We start from the raw sequence: 19,116 nt of genomic DNA, 5'->3' as shown, positions 1-19,116 counted from the left end.
TTTTAGCGAGTGAATAAATTTACACTCCATTCGTCATGTTACTTTTACATTGTAAATACTTAAAGTCAATAACTTTTCATAAAATCTTTGTCCTTAAACTCAGACGCTTGGTGTCAATATAAACTGCATCTAGGGCCGTAGCTTCTAAATAATAAGTGATTCAGAATTAAATATCATAAAGCTTGATATTAATTAGAAGCTGTGGTCGCGTTACGACTAGTAGAACTATATTGAAATTGGGTTCATAAACTTAGGATCCATTCCCTACCTATACAATTAACATAATTATTTCCCGTTAGGAGTTGTTGCTTCTTCAATTAAAAGGAGTTAGAAGAGAGTGCTAACTGCCACCTTTGTCATGGTGTGTGCGGCTCTGCGGCTTTATTATATCGACGTATATTGTATACGAGCATACGAGATAAACGAGCAGTGTTGGCCTAGTGGCTTCAGCATGCGATTCTCATCCCTGAGGTTGTAGGTTCGATCACCGGCTGTGCACCAATGGATTTTCTTTCTATGTGCGCATTTAACATTAGCTCGAACGATGAAGGAAAACATCGTGAGGAAACCGGCTTCTCTTAGACCAAAAAAGTCGACGGCGTGCGTCAGGCACAGAAGGCTGATCACCTACTTGCCTATTCGATTAACAAATGATCATGAAACAGATACAGAATCTAAGGCCCAGACCTAAAAAAGGTTGTAGCGCCATTGATTTTTTTATACAATATAAACATTATGTGATAAAATTGTTTTATCAAATTTATTATATATTGATGTCGAATTTGTTTTTCCGTACCTGGTCTACTTTTTGCGCCCTGACCTGCGCATCTCCGTCAATTAATTATTTTCGTAATTATAATGGGTAAAATTTAAGGTAAACGGCTTGTTGGTAGAAGGAAAAAATCATGGAGTCGTAACGTTAGGGTGTGTATTGCGACTGCGAAAGATTTTCTGCATCTGGCCCAAGACAGGACACGCTTCACGAGACTGACGCCAACCTCCAGTAATGTAGAGATCAAAAAAAGAAATAATTCACTCACAAGTGTTCTCCTTCACAGATTATAAATTCACCCTTTTAAATCATAAATAACCTTTACAGTATCACAGTCATTACTCGTGTATAGTCATTATATAAATTTACATTTGACATCACTTCACAGCACAGTCAATTAAGATCCATTATTTTAATTGTTGTTTATTTTCCAAGATAAATGATTCCTCTTATAATTTGTACTATAATTAGCATCTTTTCTAAGACGTTACTACTATACGACAAAAATGAACCGACATACATAAAAATGTATAAATACAAATCTAAAACGTATCTGTCAAATTGATGATTTTGCTTATAGTCTGTATGTACTTATGATGACTGCGTCTGTAGATAATCTATTGACAGCAGTTTTGTAGGTTATTTTATTAGACGTTTATTCTTTGCTTCTATAGTCTACTTAGTCTATGGTTGTTATCAATTATATTAAAGATTTTTTTTCAGTTAGTATGAAGTATGTACTTAAGTAGTTATTTCGTGCGATAGAAAATCGAGTTAAGAGAGACACATTTAAAACCACTTTATATAGTGTTATCAAATTCTTATTTCATTAAATAAAATAGGTCCTAGTATCTATATATTTATATAGTCATTAGTATCGTCTCTTAGCGGATACACAGACCTGCCAAATTTACTAGGTATAGTAAATCACGAATATGCTTAGTTTTTTCAGCTCGTCAGTAAACGTTTGTTGAAAGATTTTATAGAAACTGCCAAAAAATATTGAGAAAATGTTCATTAGAAAATAACACTGCAAAATTGCAAAACAAACAATTAAGTATGAATAATAATTTACGTTAGACCATCGTTATTTTTTTAATCCTTCTCATTTTCCCTGAAAACTGCGTTATGTGGTTTTCTTTTTGTGGATATTTGCAAAACGAGTCCCTCGTCAAGGTAGCAGTTATCAGCCATCATGCTAATATCTCATCTTTCTTGGTCACGTTTCTCCATCTCCTTTATGTTTCGATGAAACCTCTCTCCCTGTTCCTCGCTGGTTTTTAAGAAAACGAGTCTATGTGGGAATCGTGGTAAAGAAGTTTGACGCTCATATTGCATCCCATTTTTTTTTATAATTTTCGACCATGTTGGCTACAATTGCGTTATACAATCTGTCCGAAAAATTCCTTCTTTGCTCGTGCAGAAAATAGGTCACACAGGTATTTGAAGCAGTCACCTTGTTTATTTAAAGCTTGACGAACTGTTTCATCAATCCTAACTTTATATAAAGGATAGGCTAAATAACTTATTTTGGGTTAACGAATGCATAATTCTGCAAATTCTTCAAGTCTGAGTGGATTCTTTCTTAACATAATGTAAATTTCGTCCTCGACTGTCCCACTCGCACAAAAACATGGATACTTTGTTAATCCAGATTGCTGACCCAAAAGTTAGGAAAATGATATTATTTTGAAGTCTTCACAGAGTTGCCTACAATATTATCTATTCATTTTTTAATAAGCAACAGCTCAAGATTGTCACACGATTCTTTGAGATGCACGGAGTGAGCCACAGGCACCGAGGCATACCTAAGTATTACATTTGTGCAACAAGGCACCATTTTCTCTTCTCTTACAATAATCAATGACCATAATGTGCAATTGTCATTGTCAGCTCCCAGTTTCATGACTAGTTCAGGAATATTATTACACCAGTGAACCCTCTTGAAAGAAATATTCCACGAACTCTTTTTTACGATGCCTGAACCACGAAAATGTGGTTCCTGGAGCAAACAGATTTTGGTCTTTCAATCCTGATCCAAAGATTTGTGCAGCATCCTATAATAGGCCCAAGTCTCTCACTAACTAAGTAATTTAGTTTAGCATGAATAAACTGTTGAGGTTGGCCTATATCAGGCTTGAATTCTTCTACATAGGTTTTTTCCTTTGAACTTTCGTCTCATGATTACTGTTGGATATGTAGAAAAGGTGGAATGGGAATGCCCATATCCATGAGGACGGTAAATCGGGATATTAAATAGTATGTTTAATTTAAAGAAATATTTTAATGCAATTTAGGAAATATTAATAAGGTTCTTCTTTGCTAGAGTACAAAATATTTTTAATTTTGTGAAAAATTCTGTCGTGAATCAGCGTACCAGTATTAGCTAAGGACACTTATCAAATTCAAAGCACCGAAAATCATGTCGGCCTGATAATTCATCAGGCTTATTATTAATATATATATTTATCTCGCAAAAATTTCCACTACGGAGTCGGTTAGTTTTGTTTTTGCTGTTTGTTTGATCTGTTGGCTATAAAAATACAAATTGGCACGATAATAGCATTTTATATAACATGAAGTTTTCCTTGATCTCTTTGTAGCACTGTGACCTATTCTACATACATAAACGACTTTATGATACTTTGCAAAAATTAACGAGTATTTATGCACGTCATGCAGGAAATATAAACGAAAATTGGAAAAAAAAACTACTTAAAGATGCACTCCCATGTCCACTGTCATATAAACTAGGATTTTGATAAATGAAAGAGATTGCACTTAAGAGTGACTCTGAGCATATTCAACACTATAGAGTCTGATTTTTATGACATTTTATTTTACTTTTTGAATTTATATAAATTTGACGATTGTGCACATTGTGTGACCTATGTTATATAAGCAAATTCCATTTTTTTAAGATTAAAATATCAATATATTTTTGACTATTCTCTTAACCTACATATCAATAATAATAATAATTAAAAATGTATAAATAGACAATTATCTAAAAACATTTTTGTTAAACTCTTGTTTATTTATTTTTATAGTGACATTGAACCGTAAGAGATACAGAACACATTCAATAGTAATTTGAGGTTCTACGTTTTTGGGTATAATAACGAAGAATCTAAATTACATAGATAAAGGTTTAATAATATAAAAACGTTTATTATTATTATCCTTAAAATTATTAAAGTGCAATCAATGCATCCCGACAAACGAACCGGTTCAGTTTCCGTTTTCCCATCCCAAGGTTCTTGCGACCTTAACCCGATATAATTTATTTATAACAGGTCAAAGTAAATCTGTTTTGGTTTCTGGTTTTTCTGGACAAATTTCTAGGTATTTTTTGAAGTCAAACATTAATTAATTAAGCTTTGGGTAATACTGACTGAATAAATTACACGCACCAGTAATAATACGCGAATATTTAATATCTTGTATATATCATACAACATATTACATGGTACAAACACGTTGCTCACGTTATTTGAAATTTTAGTTACGTTGCCGTTTTTGTGACATTTTCGAAAGCCTCGTAACATAATAATAGACAAAAGAATTACGTGACATAGACGAAGATGGCTGATTTTGTTACATTTTCGTTTGCAACAGCCCAAATAACCATAATTGGCGATCATTATGAAAATGTACATACATTCTCGAATTTTCAAAGTATGTAATCAAATTTTGTAACATTGTACTATTAAGCGTAAATCTTTGTTTTATTACGCAATATTAATAATAAAAGCGTGTATAATAAAATGGTTTATGTTTGAAATTAATTTCAAATTAACGTAATCTCTGAGTAACATTGCTATTTTATTAATATTCTTATCATTAAGAAACCTGCGAAAATATCTTTTATTTCAGATAAATGTTTATAAAGGTTAACGTCGTAACTGTGTCGAGTTATCTATTATTTGAATGTTATCTATTTTATAGTACTTGAGTTCAAGACCTATTTAGATAGGACCTAGACAACGTACAACCATTGTAGTTAAAATTAATTTTCCTTAAGGTTTATAAAATATGAAGAACATGATTGTCGTGAATATTCAATTACCCTTGAAACCTTAATAGGTTTTTAAATTGTTCTCGCATTTAAAGTTTCTAAGGATCATTAGATTTTCTTTGGGTTTAAACTCAATTTTTTTTTAAATGAATATTAATCTGTGATTTCAATTGTTTTTACGCATGATTATACAAGCATTTGCTCTATAATAGACAATTACTTACCTAGTCAAATATATTCTTGTAATTGTTAAAATATATTTTGAATTCTTTAAATATAACACAAATAAGGCAATTTTGTTTTACCGCTCATTTATATATACCAATGACGCTACAACCTTTTGAACTGGCCCTCATTTCTATATATGTTTCGTGATCATTTCTAATTATGGTGATCGACCTTCTCTGCCTGTCACACTCCGTAGACTTTTTGGGTCTGATGCGTCCCGGTTTCCTCCGAAAGCACAGATGTATAGTCGGAGATCGATCCTATGACACAAAGTATGAGAGTCACACGTTGAAGCCACTAGGCCAACAATGCTTCCACTCTTTTAACTCAGTATTTTATTGCAATATATTTGGCGCCAGTCAAGACAAGATGAAATCAGTACGTTTCACAAACCGCTTGAAAGCAAAAATTACTGTTCCACAACGTTCCGCTGTTTGATAACCATCAACAAGATAAAATTATAAGAAAATATTTTTACAACGTACTTTTCATTTATATACTGATGTTAAGTATTAGCGATGTGTGGCGAGGCACGCATATTTTAGATAAATTACCTTGTAATATTTATTTTACAATTATCCGTAAGATATATTAAGTGTATATACGAGCACAATATAAACTTATTACCAAACTACTTTAAATCGAATAATTATAAAAAAAAATATTGTGTTGTTTAGTTTGTAGTATAAATTCTATTCAGTAGTTGATAATTCTTTAGAAATACATTACGATATATGGTAAAAGTATCGGCGTAGCCAGTCAAAGTGGTCCAAGGGCGAATATAAAGCCCGTGGAGTTTTTTTTTTAAATAATCTAATAATAATAGACAAAGTTGTTTAAAGCGACATATTCTATTGAACAATGAATTTTTACCACGTTTAAATTATCTATTTGCCTAGTTTGTGTGCCCTTAAAGCCTTTTAATATTCGAAATGCTCAAGAGACATCTACATTAGTGAACATTTTAACAACATTTCCAATGACACACGGACATGTAATAACTTATAACTATCACTCACTTTCCAAACGATTAACTCATAAAACGAATGAAGCATAAACTACAGATTTATCACAGTACTTCAATAGCTTTGTAGGTCAAGAGAAAACACACTTTTTGTGCGAATTTCAGGATTAAGATTTAACGTAAGTAGGTCATGGCTAATTAACATTTAATTTAGTCCTTAAAAAGTAATTACAATGTCTATGTGGGTATTTGGCGATCGGTATGTTTTGATTACGTTGATTTAGTATTTGTTTATTTATTTTTAAGTCACACTGCTGAAAGGAAAGGGGGCTTCGATACACTCTAGGCATTTTGATTTGTCCATAAGACCAAGGTCTCATTCATGTTCCACCAACTTTTAAAATTATAACCTACAAAATATTATGATTGATATCCTAGCTCCAAATATACTTCTTTATCATAAATACTACGATACTACTTTTTAATTTGATTGGAGATAAGAGGTGTGATGTGTCAATAACAAGTCTGCAAGCACGATGACGAGTCTTAGCATATAAAATGCATAGGATCCGAAGCCCAGAACGAATAAATGGGAATTTCAAACAAGTATCCAAGTGGGTGTAGAATTATTTATATTTCGAATTGCAAGGTTGTCGATATCAAACGGATATTTAACCTCATTTTGTCTGAATTTAAACATAAACTTTTAGACGCTGAAATTTTACTTGAAACTGGCACAAAGTAAAAACTATTGCCATAATATAAAAAAAAAATGCTAAAACATTTTTTGGAAAGATAAATAAAAAATATAGAAATTTAAAAATTAGATGTATGTATCAGTTTTTAAAAACTATAAGTTTTATGTAGCCGCATTGATATGACCAAATAATGTTATTTAAATTTTTGTTATAAATTTTAAGTTGTAAAAGTAATCCGTGGATCGTTAATTTTAATATGCTAACTACATGATATAAAACACTTTTTCGTATAATCGAAACATTAATAGTTACTCATAACAATGCGATTACAATGCATATGCTTTGCATATCTAACTATCCGTGTTATTTTATAACTGTTTACAAACAGACACTGACCTTGCTTATTTATATCCCAAAGTACGACGACACATCCGAGTCTGGCGAGCCGCAATGCTATAAGGCTTCCCAAACCACCTCCACCTCCAGTTATCAAGGCAATTTGACCCTTCAAATCCTTTTTCGGGTCTCTAAATATTGATTTGTATATTTCGTAAAATAAGTGTCCAAGTGCCGTCAATAGAGTGACGATAAGCTCGAAAATCGCTTGAACTAAAGTGTATTTGTTCCTCATACATTCTGGTATCTCGCTCGACAAAGGACCCGGCCTTAAACCATTAATATATTCTTGCGTTTCGATATTCATTGTTTCTGTATTTAACTTATTGCTATTTATTATCGCATCACCGGTATTATCTGAAACAAAATAAGAGTTTATTATTAATATAAAATTTCAATAGTTTTCTCATATTGACGTTTTCATAAAAACCAAGGCGTATTACAGGAGTTATGTTCAGATTATTATATAAAGTAAATAGTCACGGATATTTATTTTACTAGGCCGTTTTATTGACTAGCTAAATAAATAAATTTCTCTTATAAAATATTGTTGTTGTATAACTTCGTAATTAGACATAAGTTTCGGCGTAAAATTATGTTTGCGTATAAGTGACGTAACGCAAATAAACGGTTTATTCGCTTCGTAAAGAGTTATGTTAGAGACCTTTGCGTAAGCCGACAAAAGCAAATTGAATCGCGATAGTGAGTCTTACAAGTTATTTTATTTTATTACAGTATTCCTACAGCTACTTATTAAATAATATTCAAACAATTACATTATACACAAAAGCCAAAAACGGAATACACATTCAAACATAAAGCACAGTTTTACCTATTTATACAAAAAATATAACAAAGTACAAATTCATTCTAAATTCTAGATTATAAGTTCTAACATTCATTGATAATTATAATAAATATTTAATGTAAAGGAAGAATAACAAAGCCCTTATTAATAAAAGATACCAGAGTTTTTTTAATATTAAATATATTTATTTGCTGATAATTTGTGTTATAATCTTATTTTGATTTAGTTTCAATAGCCGTTTTATGGCTGTCCCATCGTAGTTATGGAATAGATCACTTGTGAATTTGTATTTCTCAAGTACAAGTTTTGGCGTGGCTGAATTGGTCTGACATTATCATCAAGTATATTTGCCAACATCGTAAAGTTCAACTAAAATACCAAATTTAGATAGTAGTTATAACGTACCTTTGGTAGAGATGTTTATGAAACTTGCATGACGGTTATTTGAAAACTAGTGTTACAAAGAAATAAATATATAAATGGAATCACACTAGGAATACCTCATACATGCAAATTCGTATTGTACCTATTTTCATAAGTTAGATTTAATATCTACGTAATACGAACATAAAAGGATTTTTTGTTAAAAGGGACTTCATAATATCTCATCACATATAGTATTTTTTTCTCACAATCAGGACATCGAAACTAAAACATTTTCTTTGTAAAAATCATATTTAGTTTCAGTTGTCGTGTATATTCATGATTTCACCTCAGTGGGAATCAGTGACAATATAAATAGTATACTGTATATAAATAAATTCACAAAACTAAAAAAATGATAAAGTAATTAGATATTGTGTGGAATCTGTTATTTGAGGCAAAACGTGAGAATTTAGCCGTGAGAAGACGCACTATAACACACAATTATAAATCCAGTTTGACAGGTACAGTTATTTTTAACTCGGTAACTTTTGCTGTTCTTATTTGTTACCGGACGAACACTGTACATACCTTTGTTTCAATTAAGATTATTTGAAAACGAGTTATAATAATAATAAATCTTTTATTTGCAATGAACAATGCAACGTGTACAGGGGTAAACATGTATACGTTGTACAATGTGCGTTTTTTTTAATAATGATTAATTATAAAAAAATCTCCCAATTCGCCATATAAGATAGGCATGCAAATAACATATTAACTATCATAATGTCATAATAATAATATGAACAGTTAAGTTAGTTATAATTGTTGTCAAAACTTTTGGTCTAAACACTGTCAAGCTATAAAGGCACTTTGCCTTTAAAATTTAATCATCTTCCCCTTGAAAGCATTACACGGCAGTGTAATCATAACCTCTTAGAAAGTGGTTAATGTTTGGTAGCCGTGGAGTAACAAAGAAAAAATAAATTTAGTATTATAATGTATGTACTAAATAAAGCAAAAGTCAAAAATCATTTATTCATGGTAACACAATGTACACTTATGAACGTCAAAAAAATAAATATACATCAATTTTTTCATTTACTGCCAGTTAAATCAAGGGCGTAGAACGGAAAAGAATTGGCAATAAACTCTTCGCCACTCTTTTTAATCGCCAAGTTTATTTTTTGTATTACACAACGTTTGTATGGAGCTGCAACCATTACACCATGTTCCACATGACATTTTAAGTAATAAATAAATATAATAATAGAATCAATATTACCAGCAATTTCCTACAGCAACTGTTTTTATAAGTCGGTATAATTGTTTATTTGGGTTTCCAAGTAAGGATGTGTTAAACTTTACACCGTATGGGCAAAAAATACCGTATAAAGTAAAAAAGGCATATTTAAAAAAAAGTATTTTTATTTTCGTCAAAATGATTTTCAATTGATTTATGTGTAGCCAAATCCTGATCAATGATAAAAAATATTTCCAAATGATAAATCTATTTTCTAAGGAATTACAAGATATATAAATTGCGTACCTATACTAATATTACAAAGCTATCTTTTGTGTGAAGGCTTACTTAGTATCACTAATATAAACTTAAATGATTTTTTGTTTAATTGATTTATTTCAATTATCTATGTTTATTTGTTTTAAGTTATAAATGTATGAGGATACATTCAGCGTTTTTCCTTTTAAACAAGAAAAATGATAAGCCCAACACGTTATCTTTCTAATAGGTATATAGCTATTTATATATCTATATATCCGCATCAATATCAAGAATTAAGCCTGGAAGGAAGCTCAAATACTTCGTATGGCACGTATTGGTACAAATTGTAGAAAACCATGGGTATGCTACTTCATACATACCGTGGCGCAATGACGGTTGGTGAATGCAATCATTGCACAAACTGTGTTTGAACTAGGGCTACCGACATGATTAAAAATATAAGCTAAACCTTAATTACAATACCTATTAAGTAAAAATGTATCGTAAAGTATGTCGCTACGCGCAGACTTCGAAGACGGCTGGGCCAATTTGAGTTTTTTTTTTATTTAACTATAAGGTTTTTTATGGAGAGGAATATTGGAGACATTGGTTTTTATTTCAGAAAAGCAAACAGTCTCTATTGGGTAATATAGCAAAACAATCGATTTGTTAGTATGTAGCTACTAAAAAGGTAGGTTAATTAAAAATAACATATTACGGCGAAACGAAACTTTGCGTAACTTCAATAATCAAAATTGGATTGAGATTTAAATGTAAGATAATAGAATATCAATCCAAGTACATTAAAAATGGTAGGTAAGATGATATTATGATTATCGGCACTTTGTTGGAGAGTGTGATGAGTATATGTTAATTGATGTTTGTGTATTTTAGGAGTATGTACTGAAACTGAGAAATAATTTTGATTTACTGATTATATTGTAGTACTTTATTAGTAATATATATTTTAAATATATTTATTGATTTCTAGTAACAAACAACCTTTATAATAAAAGTGTACCTATTCACTGTAGAACGGTTACTTAAAAACTACCTTAAAATTTATTATAAATGGTATACTTGACATCCCTAACGGTACATTTATCACGCCGAAGGTCCCTATAATATTTACAAACGATCATTTATGAAAATAATCATTCATATGTGTTAATCACAAATATATCATCACAGGCCAATTATTTATCCACATGTTTCTTTTAACATAAAACACTACACTAATGATGAAAATAGTGGCACTATAATTGATGTGTCAACTGTCAAGTACAAGTTGGTAACATTATCGAATATGTCAAGAAGATGTCAAGTAGATGTTGCGATAGAATCTGTCACAAGAACGAAGTTTACCTAAGAATAATATATTGTATGGGCTATGGACATAAAAGTATATGAATAAGACTTTACGATTAGTCATATGACCATTTACAAATAAACTCCAATAGGTTACGCAGGAAACATATTGCCGGCGTTTTATCTAGGGCCGAGTTATAATGACACCCGGAGATATGAACAAGTTTAATACGAAGGAAGGTTTACTAACATTTCGAAATGTCATTAAAACATGAAGGGATACCGCAGGCATTCCATCATTCCATTTGTCCCCCCTTTCAGAAAACCGATATCCAGATTGAGCATTTTGATAAACTGCTTGTATATAGAACGGAATATCCAGTGTAGTTTTTATAATTTAATTTTTTGTTTTTTTAATTATCTCGTCGTGAATATTATGTTTGTCTGTATGTAGGTCTTGGCATATTAAATATTGGTTTTTTGTAGCAATGTATCAGTGTGCCGAGCGATAGCAAGCTTTTATAAATAAACCCTAAGGGTGCATCGTATTGGTGATTACACGATGCACTGTCAAGGCTTTTCATTGTCGTCATGGCCATTTTAAATACAAAACAATAGAGCATTGACATCCATAAATGACTAGCCACTCAACCGTGGTGACAATGCAACAACGTATTGTATAGATGAGATTGTCTTAGCACCTTAATAAAATAATAGATACGAAATGAGGACAAGTTTAGACGTTTATACTTAGAACCGAATAATAAGCTAATTTGAATGGAAGTAACGGATGCTACTTAAACAATTAAATACGTCTCATTAAAGGAAAACAAAGAATGGAATCCTATGTAGATTTTTTACTGATTTTTTGATATTCTAAACTAGCTAGTATATTCTAAGCTAACTAGTAACTAATTCGAATTTCAGTATGTGTATTTTTATACATTATAATATCCTTCAAAGGCGGTTCTAAAAAATCAAAGTAATATAATCAATAACAACATTGTCTATTAGGTGCCGACTGCTATTTTTACTACTGCGATAAACGCTGTTTTTCTTAAAGTTTGATGAAAATTAGCCGGTGAGCTCACGGTCTGTTTACTTACCATTATTGCCCAGTTTAGAAGGTTTTATCAATGTAACTTGCTATTGGCATGAAGGTCCAGCTCGACTCTGGTTTTGACAAGCATAGAAAGCATACAATGGCAGATAAACATCAAATATAACGGTATCGGAATGTAATGATCTAGTTGCTGGCGTCTAATATATTAAAAAATACGTGCTCAATTGTAATAGCTTCCTATATTCGGTCACAAACTTAAAATTAACATTTATCTTTGCTAATCAAGGGCTTACATAATAGTATACCAAATAATCTCCATATTACACTTGTGCAATCAAAAAAAAAAACCCGAAATATGGAGGTTTCGACACGAAAGAGTAATATTATTAATTGGATGTCAGATATAAATATCTGTTTATGGAAAATTTTGACGTTGATGTAAGAAAATGTTGAAATAGATATTGATACGCAAACGCATCACATACCTTAAACTAAAAATAGCTTTTTACATGTGCAGACATTTGATTTATTATTCTTCTATGGGTGGATTAATCACCATTTTAATTATTTTTTCAGACAAAACAGTTATTTAGTTCTATATAGAATATAATACAAAAGAAATTAAATTAATTATTTAAGCTTTATGGTACACCGACCATGGTATGGTCTGCACTTGAGAAAATACATTAATTATTTCAACACGCGATGCTACTGTCGCAAGTACGCCTTATATACTTAGAATTATGTACAATTACACATTGATCAAGATACTCTTTTGTTTATCGAGTTCCTTCAGTGTGTGTGCTTTTACGTTACGTACAAATATTATTAAATGTCTGACCAATGAACGCTAGCTGTAAAGAAAGCAGTAGTTAACGAAATCATTGTAAAATTCTGATATTAATAGATTTTGATCTTAAAAATTACTGAACGGAGAAATTGTCACAAGAGTGGATAATGATTTGTATTTACATAATTGACTCATTTATTAGCAGTTTGTGAAAACATGTTTACACTGTTAAGCATCGTTCACAAGAGTAAATAGCCTTTTCGAAGCCTTTCTTCCTGATCGAAATGAAAGACGGACTATTATGGCAATATGACCTCAAGGACTTTTGTTACCACGTCAGAATTCAACAGCGGAATACAAGTCAGAAAATTATTAAACTAATATGGAATTTAAATTAATTAAAATAATGTTTTATGTTTAGATTCATATAATATATATTAATATACATAAAATTGTAGTAGTTATTCAAAATAACTTTTCTTTTCTTGTTCATAATAGACAAACTTACGTATTTAGCTATTATATAAAAGTTTTATGGATTACGTACATGGCATATAGCCTGGGATCTTCGGTGTCTTTTTGTTATGTGTTCGGGCTGACTAACTGTGCAAATCCATATGAGCCATATTCACGAGCCAGAAATGTGTATTTGTTTATGAACACGAAACTTGTCTATGTATAAAAATATGAAAATATAATTCAAATTTTAATACAAGTAAAAAAAATACTAACTCAGATTATATACCTAAAGTAACGTATATTATTATCTATATCACAAAACAATTTAATTTTCCAGGTCTCCGGTACAAGTAATTTTGGTTCATACAAAATAGTGTTAGATTTTAAAATTAGAACTATTATTTGGGTGAAATTATGATAAGGTATAAAATATTGTGTATGTTATTTTACTAAATAATTCTTTTGTTCAATCATATTACACCGAGCGAATTTTGGATGGACAATATTAATGCAATATAGCAATTCTGAGTACCGCTATGAAGTCAGCAATAAAGTGAGGTATCTGAGTTATTCAGACGAATTAAACACTCTCACAAAGTAATCAAGACGTTTATGGCGATGGAGACGTGTATGGCAGTAAAAGTCCTATAAAAATGTGACGTTCCTTTTTTATAAGATGAGTCTTCTTTCAATAAACATAAGAGCCAGTGAAGTCTATGTTACGCTCTAATCGTGTTGTTTTACGCACAAAATTATACTACAGTAAGTGACATATGAGTAGTATAGTAACGTAATTTAAATTTAATTAGCGTTCTCATATTTTTTTTGTATATAGTCCATATTTCATACATTGTAATAGTGAAATCAACCCTAAGGTATTTAAAAAGATCTAGCGAAGTTAAAAACATTACGTAAATGAAACACATCTAAAATTAAGCTATTCGTTACGGATATCTAATAGGAGCATGAAACATTCTTCACACATTAAATTTAATTGATTTGCCTCTCCTTTTTATAATTCATGAATGGATTGTTTTCGCTCTTCTTGATTGTTATGTTTGCCTATAAGAGCTGGTCAAATTAAATCTTGTATTATTCTTTGGCAGGCGATGGCAATCTTTTTTAATAATACATTTTAACGTTCTCATTCACAGTCAATAGTAAAACAATAGCCAGTGTTTTCTACTCTGAATTTTAGTACTGTCAGCTCTCGCGTTGGTGTTATAAGTTTTAAAATGATATTGTTGAGACATCAGTAGACGGTAATTATTTTCGTATAAATTCATTGGTGAAGAAAATGATTAGATATAGAATAAATTTAATAAAAATATTCATTTAGAATTCTTTGCCTTTTTATTTAGTTAAAATTATTGTTTGAATTAATAAACTTTTATTTTTTGCTCAACAGCGATTTGCTCCAACGATACAAAATACAATTTGACCTAGCCATGGTTGTAAATTTGAAGTTTGACAAACCAGTTATTTAACTAGTACAAGTGCCGTTCAATTTCGGTATTTCTTTTTCTTTATACACTTTCTCTCATACTTTCTCTGACCGATGCACTCTGCTTGATATTAGCATAATATTTCCAATAAAAAAATAGGCATGTAAAGAAAAAAAACTATAACTATTACGAGAATGGAAAACATTCAATATTTTTTTTTAGAGAACCGGTCTTACGTATACAGAAAAATCCCGTCATTCAATTCAATTCAATCTCACTTCCCGTCCCTATTCGCTTAGCTCCTTCTTTATCTTTCTTTAAATTTCTTCTTTACAAACATTACCTGTCCACATCGTATCCCTAACTTTCTTACTAACTACTAACTGACGTGAGACTTATCTCAAATTATCGTGATTTATGTGTCTTTTTACTTTCTATATTTAATGTATCTTTAATATTTTATTCCTGTTTAGTTTTAATAACTGTGTATTACATGTATTTTTGCACTACTTGCCTATCTTACTTAATACATTTATTTTTTTCTTTACTCACAGTGGTTGCCTGGAAGAGATCGCTCGTAAGCGATAAGGCCGCCACTTGCCCTCCTTTTGATTTAATTATGTTAATTTTTATTCTTATTTTGTAGTGTAACGAAGTGTAAATAAATAAAAATAAAATAAATAAATAAAAATATAAGTATTTTATCGCATAGAATTAAAAAAAATATTTTGAAATTTATTATATATAAAAATTAGGATCTCTAAGAGATATATTTTTTTAATGGATTTGAATCAATTATATTTAGCACAGTTACACATTCCACCGGATTTTCTTTATTATCGTTAAAAACAAAATTGAAAAAAAGGTGGTTTTCGATTTAGTGGGGGGGGGGGCAACGCACTTCTGGTAGGAGCCTTCTGGCCCATGGGGGCGGTATCACTTAACATCTAGTGAGCCTCCTGCCCGAAAGCCCCATTTAATATAAAAAAGTAATATTCAAGCCTATTTCGCTTATATCAACTTTATTGTATCTATTTATATGTTTGAAAATAACCTTAACGGTTATTAAACGTTATTAAAAAGATAAGTACAAGGGCACAGAACAAAAAAGGTCAGTTAATATGTATTTACTTATAAAACAATGAAATCTCAAATAAAATTTATGATGGAGGCGCAATAGTGAATGACTAGTACGGTCTTCAAAAAACGTAACCTAAACTTAGCACGATATTTGTTACCATAGTTACTACCCTTAACCTTACCCTTTTTATATGAAATACCATCGTAACCATCTTAACAAAGATGATATTGAAACCCATGTTTAATGTAAAGGCAGTTTTTGAGGAGTTTTTGATTTAGAAACGGTTTTTAGAGTATATAAATGGAATGATAGGTAAACTTGCTTACTAAACACCGTAATTAGTCAATAGGAATTAACAGTAACTCAAATAATTAATTTAATTAGTTAACCACAGATCTAATCAGAACCTAAAAAACATCAGAAGGCCTAATCGTGATTAAATCGTCAACTTATCGAACGTTATAATCTCCGCTGCCCTGTTCTTTAGTGTATAGTTAATGTCTTATTAAAGATATTTGATGACTAAATGTTAAACAAGAACTTAAGTAAATACTCAAGGATTATGTAATACATAGTATTCAAATAAATAGCATCAAACACGTATGCGAGCTGGCAATGACCCACAAATATTAACTATCAATACAAACTCGCTTAAATTATAACTGTTTCGTAATTGCGAGTATATTTTTAAAACATGCTTGTTTTGTTCTTACAATTAATTAAAAAATAACACATTAATCAAAATTAATGTTTCCACGAAGCGACTCGTTGCGTTTAAGATCAGCATATAAAATATGCAAATCGCATTATGCATTTGTATGAATATGTCATGAATTCTAGTTTTTATAGATTTTTAGTCACTATTTGGGCAATCAATGTAGACAGAATTCAGATTCGCGTTCGCGTTGCTATGGCAACTGATGTCATAGAAATTGAGTGCGAAAAATGATAAAAATGTATGTGGCCTTAAAAAATTACTTTACATTTAGTCATTTTAAACCTGTACAAAAATATTAACATAATTATAAAAATGCACATTCACTTCGCAATTAACTTTTACAGTTATGATTTTACAACGTATTCACTTTGTAGATTGCATTTCAAAATGCTTGTCATATTTTTTTGTAGCGCGTGAGTTCGAATCTCAGCCAAATAAAGTACATTATTAAACAATTGGAAACTTCGAGAGCTGATTAGTAGACGCAGAATTGTCTATGGTATTGGTAAAACAGCCAAAGTATTGGCACATGAAACGAACACGAATCCCAATGAAGCAACAATCAATTCGAAAGTTTGATCCGGCCACAAAAATTATCAATGAAACGCAAATGTGTGTCCCATTTCCCTTGAAGTGTTTGTTACGCGACTTACAGTAAGAGTAGAAGACTGTTCTAAGTCGTACTTTTACAAACCATTTAAGGTATGAGAATGAGGACTTTATTACATTCCCAGTATTGTACATTTTTTAAGCCTTGGTTGTTTCGTCAGTACAAACTTTTCCTTTGGACAAAATTGTAGGTCACTTTTTGGATCACACAGCCTTGTTATTAAGCAATAAATAAAGACGATTTTATTCATAAGTACATTTTACTTCAATATATGTCAATCGAAAAATTTAAGGGATTATAATTAATAAAGATTATCCTTATTAATTATTCTACGTTACTTGTGATGTGTAGGATAAGAATTAAGTTTTAATCCCGATTCTTAATGTATGTTTTGATGGGTTTTAATATCCATTAAGCTCCTAAAATTAATTATGATTAGCTGATTACAGTTATAGTACATTGGAATGGTTTGACTTATAAGTTTCATTATTATGTCCATCTAACGACGCAATGTTGTAAGTAAAGTACCTACAATAAGACTGGTCCAAACGGCCTTGTGTTGCTTAATATACGATAACTTGCAGCCTGCACCTGATCTTTAGTATACTATGAAGTAAACAGCAAACCTACTCTATGTAATTACACATAACCAGTAGAAACAATTCGTTAAATCTCTTCTACAATTTTTTACCACCTACGTCAAACCATTCTGTTAAAAATGACGTCGTTGTTTTTTTTTTAATTCTGCCGAATCGATGTGCAAAGAGTTTTTAAAGACAAAAGAGTCTCTTCAGTGTCATGCAACTTTTTTTATTTGTTCTTTTTTTGAATATTTGAATCTTTAGTTTCGAATTAGTTGCGTAAAAGTAATTCTCAGTTTTTTATGAAATTTAAACTTGACAATCGACTTTCGAAATATTTCGTACTTCGCGCTCACAAAATATTTTGCCCCTGGCCCAGAGAAGATTTGGTATAGAGTGGTTTGCGCAAATATCAATAAGAAATTATTTGTAAGCTCGTTGCTAGTTCGTACTGCACTCAAGTAATCTAGTACCAACTATTTTGAAACCGATATAAGAAAAGTGTAATTAAATACTCAAGTATAAACCTTTAAACTAATAAACAATATAAAAAATACACCGCGAACCTTTCTTATATTTAAATAATATTTTCCTAGACATTCATAGTAATCTATAAGCCTTAAAATTTAGTACTTTTAGTTTTTTAGCATCTAGAATTATTTTACACATGCCTCACTTCTTAGCGGCATTTAACGTCAGCGTGATATGCTTGAGGCAAACTGAAAATGAGCATTTTCCAAATTCAAAGTCAGCACACTGCGAACCGCGATCGCCTTGAAATACTTTCCAATATCTTATGGACTATGCGAAAAGGTTTACCTAACATGACAACATTTAATTAACACGACATATTATTCAAACAAACTCACCTATAATTTTTTTCACTTTGATATTCTACACTCACTATAATCTGCCTTTAAATTCGATGATCTTGATAATAGAGTCAAGACAGACGATTATTCAAAATTAAAATAAATCGTAATTTGAATTTGGAACGCGATACGCGCGGCTGCTGGGTCGTCCCGTCTGACTGGCTGGCAACAGCGCGCGATGCTGTGAATCGACTGAGCGTAGACGCTAGTAAATGTTGCTGCACACTGCGCACGCAGGTTCAACTATCGTCGCACCCTCGAGATCGTGACCTTCGCGCAGGTTCCCTAAGTTGACAACTAACAAAATTTGGCAGGGGGATGATTATGTCAATGCTTAGTCGACATTTGACACAAATATGATATTGTTATTGTTAATATATAAGATTATCTCCCTCATTAACTGTGATTAACAAATACAGTCGTGAAATGTCCCAT

At 31.0% G+C, this 19,116-nt stretch overlaps 1 protein-coding gene across 1 annotated transcript in view; it reads right to left on the bottom strand.

Annotated features, from left to right (window-relative positions):
- LOC123712613 (estradiol 17-beta-dehydrogenase 11-like) overlaps positions 1-18,907 on the bottom strand; it is a 34,669-nt gene extending 15,762 nt beyond the window's left edge. Inside the window, exons 1-2 of the mRNA XM_045665817.1 lie at positions 18,679-18,907; positions 7,077-7,433 (exon numbers count right to left, since the gene is read on the bottom strand). Coding sequence (XP_045521773.1) covers positions 7,077-7,383 — 307 coding nt within the window. The 5' untranslated portion in view covers positions 7,384-7,433; positions 18,679-18,907. The remainder of the gene's footprint in view (positions 1-7,076; positions 7,434-18,678) is intronic.
- Positions 18,908-19,116: the final 209 nt, after the last annotated feature.

This window comes from Pieris brassicae, chromosome 1 (assembly GCF_905147105.1).
Source record: "Pieris brassicae chromosome 1, ilPieBrab1.1, whole genome shotgun sequence".
NCBI lineage: Eukaryota > Metazoa > Arthropoda > Insecta > Lepidoptera > Pieridae > Pieris > Pieris brassicae.
The sequence above is the reverse complement of the archived record's forward strand: the minus strand, read 5'-3'. Positions and strand labels throughout refer to the sequence as shown.